Genomic DNA, 5,289 nt, shown 5'->3' with positions numbered 1-5,289 from the left:
GGGGGAGTATTCCAGTTGACTTCTGCGAGCAGAATTAAGTCAGTGGGTTAGTTTGGTTCATTATGAGAAATGTACAATAGCAGAAGAGAAGATATCACAACCAATATATTGTTAGCGACTAATATTTTAATTAAATCAATGGCTGAACATATAGGGGACAGATGAGTACAATTAGAGCTTGTTATTTGTTAAAATGATACTATTAAATTAGCTCCTTTCTTGGTTAACGAATTGTTCAGGAGCCAATCCTGATTTTCTTCCCAGACAGTCTTTATTTCTAAATATTTGCTGGGTTGTTTGGACAAAGGATTTTTCCAAATATAGGTGGTTTGAGTCTTTGAGAAGTATTTTATTTTTGATGGGCGCGGGATATGCTTTTTGTGTGTCTGATTGGTCGTCTAAGTCACATGATCCTCCACACTGATTCGCTCACAAACTTTTTCTACACGAGGCGAAGAGAAATATGTACAGAACGGGGATACAACATTCGAAGCTGGCTGGAGTGGCAATTCGGAGCCCAGGTTCTGCAGACAAGCGGCCCATGGGAGCATACAGCTAGGAAGATGAAGAACTATGTACTTTCAGGTACAGCTCTTCAGAGGACTAACATTCCTACTAGCATATCTGGAACCAATCAGGATTCGTGAACAGTGTCATGGATACTCGCTGATCAGAACTCGGAGCATTTATCCAGCACCAAAATATCCAGGTATCTATTGACTTTGTGCTGTTCACGCACCCCTCTTCGGTGAGCCCGCAGACTGAGTCAGAGGTTAGGGCTTGCCAAGAATATCCTCGCCTTCATTCCAAATAAATATGGGTTTGTTGCAAACGAATGGAGACGCAGAGACAATAATCATTGGGTGGTTCATCTAACCGGGTGTCCCTAATCAGTTTAGCTCAGGCCAGGGGATCAAGGAAGTTTACCTTGTTTCACCCATTAGCTGCGGGCAGTATTTCTCAGCGAGATGAGGTGCTGGCAGCTAGCCCTCGCACCCTGCTTGGGAGACATTCGGGCAGGGCTCCGAGGCAGTGTACCAGTCCCGCTGCACAATGGCATCAATGCACCCTGACTGCTTGCAGCTGGATCATCGCTGGGGCGGGGACGGGAAGAGGTGGCCAAGAGGCTAGTGAGATCACTGGCTCCTGCTCGGCTTCTCGGGGGAGTGGTAGGAAGAGGAGGCGGAGTCCGCAGCCAGCTCCCCCAATTGGAGGGGCTGGGGGCGGGCCAGAGTAGGACTATAATGCCACTGATGCTGTGATCAGCAGTCAGACAATAACAACAGACCAAAAGAGCAAAGCTCAACGGATTCCACCTGCCCATGCAGTAGCCACCCGGTACCACTGCGTCTTTTTCCCTCTCTGTCACCATGATGTCTATGAACAGCAAGCAGGCTTTCAGCATGCACCCCATCCTGCACGAGCCGAAATACACCCACTTGCACACCAGCTCGGAGGCCATCAGGAGAGCCTGTCTACCAGCCCCCCAGGTAAGCCGCACAAACAGTCCAGCTCGTCCCTGAAAACGGGACTGATGTCAGGCCGCTTTGCTGCCGGCTGCCTGGGAGCCCCACTAGATGTACGTGTATTTCAGTTTATTTCATAGGCAAGGGAAAGATGCAGGAGTCATGAACAGCGGTTGGATTATTTTCATTTGGTGTCTTCGGCTAATGCTTAGACTCTCTGTGTGATGGGGATTCCGCAAACTGCCTCTAACTTTTTCTTTAATTTAATTTTGCAGACAGTCACATTCAGCAGAATCTCTCTAACTAAATTGGCGATAAGTTTGTCGGGCAATTTAGATTCCTAGTACATTTTTTCCTGGAAAGAGTGTGAAGGACCCAAGTATGTGTTTGCGGGGCAGTTTGCTCGGGGTTCCCGGTTTAAGAAATAAGGCGAATGGCTTGCAGCTATTTGGAGTAAGAAAAAGAAACGATCTCCCTCACTTTCTGGGCATGTTTGCCGGATTTAGGTCCATTGCCTGGATTTATTCGGTTTTTTGAGGGGAGGAGGGGCTGTTTTGTTTTTTCCAAAAATCTCTTTCCTTTGGAAGAGCGTTGCCTTGAAGATTGGGTTAGATCGTGTTGGCATTGGCTGGTAATTCTCCTAACGGGATGTTGGTTTCCTGACACCGAAGCCTCTCTTGCTCCTCTAGTCTGGGGTGACACGTTGCCTGTCGCCAGTCTTGCTCCTCTTGCATTTCAGAGAGCTATCGCGTGCTTCACACTCTTTTGGCATTTTTGTTTCTTTGTTTCCTCAGATCCAGGGCAATATCTTCGCGGGCTTCGATGAGACTTTGCTGAGAGGGGCTGAAGCTCTGGCAGCTGTGGATATAGTGTCTCAGAAAACCCATCCCTTCAAACCAGATGCCACCTACCACACCATGAGCAGCGTCTCCTGCACGCCTACCTCTTCTTCGGTTCACCTGCACCACCCCTCGGTGCTGACCACCCACCATCACCACCACCACCACCAGCCCTCGCAGGGTTTGGAGGGGGAGCTCCTGGACCACCTCAACTCTGCCATCCCGCTGGGGGGTGTGCCCGGACCCGAGGTGGGCTCCACGCCCTCCCACCCGCACTCCCACATGCCAGCCCTCAACCACATGGCCCACCACCCTCAGTCCATGAACATGTCCCACCCCCACGGCTTGGCCTCCCATGCTGTCATCTCAGGCCCCGAGACAGAGACAGACCCCAGGGAGCTGGAGTCCTTTGCTGAGCGGTTCAAGCAGAGGAGGATCAAACTTGGGGTGACCCAGGCGGACGTGGGCTCCGCCTTGGCCAACCTGAAGATCCCAGGTGTTGGCTGCTTGAGCCAAAGCACCATCTGCAGGTTCGAGTCCCTCACCTTGTCCCACAACAACATGGTGGCCCTGAAGCCCATTTTGGAGGCTTGGCTGGAGGAGGCTGAGAGGGCTCAAAGAGAGAAAATGACCAAGCCCGAAATCTACACTGGCGGGGACAAGAAACGAAAGCGCACTTCCATAGCAGCCCCGGAGAAGAGGTCGCTAGAAGCTTATTTTGCTGTGCAGCCCAGACCTTCCTCGGAGAAAATCGCAGCCATTGCAGAGAAGTTAGACTTGAAGAAGAACGTGGTGCGCGTCTGGTTTTGCAACCAAAGACAGAAACAGAAAAGGATGAAATTTTCTGCAACCTACTGAGAGCTGGAGAGGGGATGGGACGGCAGAGAAAACCAGTGTTCGCCCCCTCCCCCAAGCCAGCCCTGGAATAATCTGCTTCTCCAGCTCCTAAATCAGGCAGATATTTTTTAAAGGGAAAACCACCAAGAACTGGTGACTTCGCTGTCCTCTCCAATCCGCGGTTGTTTCTGCAAATCAAGGAACTGGGCATAATAATGTCACTAATAAAGACTTTTTTAAAAGACAAAACCATACAGGAGAAAGGTATAGAACTGTCCAATAGTCCTGGTGAGTGAATGTCAGGGCTTGTGTCTTTGAGATGAAACCCGCTTACCCCCTCCACTGACTATTAGAAAGTGGCAGAGGAGAAGAAAATTCAATGAAACTTGAAAAAAATGTTTATTCTCAGTTTCAGATACTCTTTTTATATTTATGATTGTAAATATGTCCTTGTGATGGCACTCCACCGGGGTTGGAAAGTTCCGTTCTATTAGGTTGCTATATAGCGCGTCATCCATGTCAAACACTTTTTTTAAATTATTTATTTAAACAAGCATTCACTTGAAGGGCTCCTCACCTCCACACACACTTGCATGGTTTACTTGGCTTTCCCCCTCTCTCATCTAGCTGCAAATCCGTCGCATTTTTGCAATAACTGTTCTGTTTCTACCTCATCAGCTAAAAAATAATGGAAAAAAAGAGAAAAGGAAAAAATATCAGGTCCATGGATTAATGGTTTGTTTGGAAAATTGGGGACTTATTTTTCTTTTGTTTTACTTGGAATATTTAACGTCCATATAATTTCACTGTAAAAAACGCTTTGACAATCAAATAATTAAATCTCATATTTATGACATTTCCCCTTGAAATGAGTATAATAACGTGTAAGTAACTGGGCTACTTGTTTCTCACCATAAAAGCTCTTGGATTTGACATACGCGTTTCTTTTCTCTGCACAATTCACTCGTTTCTGTGCGGTTTTTATTTTCCAGGATACATTGACCCAGGGGAAAGTTTTATTTTTGAGAGGTCGAACTTGTATGTAACTTAAAGAAAACTCACTATGGTTATCAGAAGTTATTAGTAAATAACTTGTTATTTTGCAAATATTTAACTCTGCACTTTCTAAGGCAAGATTTTTTTTTTGCTTTGCGTATTTAATAGAGAAATTTGCCTTTGTTTCCTTTTTAATGATTATTTAATTTTGTTGTGTGTGTGCTGAATGAAATTTTGTGTCTGTGTATGCTACAGAATTTCAAATAAACCATGCACGTTTTACCTCACTCATTCCTTGGCTTGTGGTACTTATTGTAGGGGGACCTGTAGGTAACGATATCCAGATAGAAATAACCCTCTTTTTAGCAACTATATATCCTGCAGCGCAAAAGCTCCCAGACGCTTATGCTGCCTATTTCTGGCTTGCTACAAGGTAGCTTCTTTAGCAAGCAACTGGGAGAGGGGTGGAATCCATCTACAAATGTTTTTAAAATTACCAGTTCCGCAGCCTCTCCTTTAACCAAAACTGCCGTCTATTTGATTCGCAGTCACAAAACCTGATTTGCAGTGATAGGAACTGAGTTGCAGGCATGATATTTCTTGAACCGGTTGTGCTGTGCTCTTGACAGAAGAAACCCCAAATGCAAAGCATTTGAAATCGAACAAATTAATTCACGTGCCTTTCGCAAAGCAAGGTTTAGTTGTACCACAAAAATGTAAATACTGCATCAACCTTCTCTCTGCAATGTCCAGTGTCTTTCTCTGAGGCGGGGATTCCTACTCGTCAGGGGAAAGAGGTATTTATTTCACCTTCTAAGGAAACCTGCAACATGCACAACGTATCAGAGAGAAAACTAAGTGAGCACCTGCCCAGGAATTCTACTCGACTCCAGCGACTATAAAATGTGACACCGAAATCAAAGAAATATTTCATTACAGGCATTTAGTTGTCAATAAAATGCTTTAACCTGAAGAGCTTTACATTGAGAGCTTTGAAATGGCAATACCTCCCCCTTCTCTCTCTCTCTCTCTCTCTCTCTCTCTCAACGTTCAGGCATTTCTTGATTATTTCATAGAAGTCATCTCGGGGCAGGGGCGGAATCTTGTTCCATATGACAGCTAACTTGCGAGGGGGGACACATGAATCGCAG

General features: G+C 46.0%; 1 protein-coding gene across 1 annotated transcript; it reads left to right on the top strand.

Annotated features, from left to right (window-relative positions):
- The first annotated feature begins 1,359 nt into the window (after nucleotides 1-1,359).
- LOC115657671 (brain-specific homeobox/POU domain protein 3) lies at nucleotides 1,360-3,163 on the top strand. The gene is made up of 2 exons (XM_030575752.1): nucleotides 1,360-1,490; nucleotides 2,261-3,163. Exons 1-2 carry the CDS (start codon nucleotides 1,371-1,373, stop codon nucleotides 3,161-3,163), a joined length of 1,023 nt encoding a protein of 340 aa, XP_030431612.1. The 5' UTR covers nucleotides 1,360-1,370.
- Nucleotides 3,164-5,289: the final 2,126 nt, after the last annotated feature.

The sequence above is a fragment of the Gopherus evgoodei genome, chromosome 9, assembly GCF_007399415.2.
Source record: "Gopherus evgoodei ecotype Sinaloan lineage chromosome 9, rGopEvg1_v1.p, whole genome shotgun sequence".
Classification (NCBI taxonomy): Eukaryota; Metazoa; Chordata; order Testudines; family Testudinidae; genus Gopherus; species Gopherus evgoodei.
Note: the sequence above shows the minus strand (reverse complement) of the source record. Positions and strands in the feature narration are given on the sequence as shown.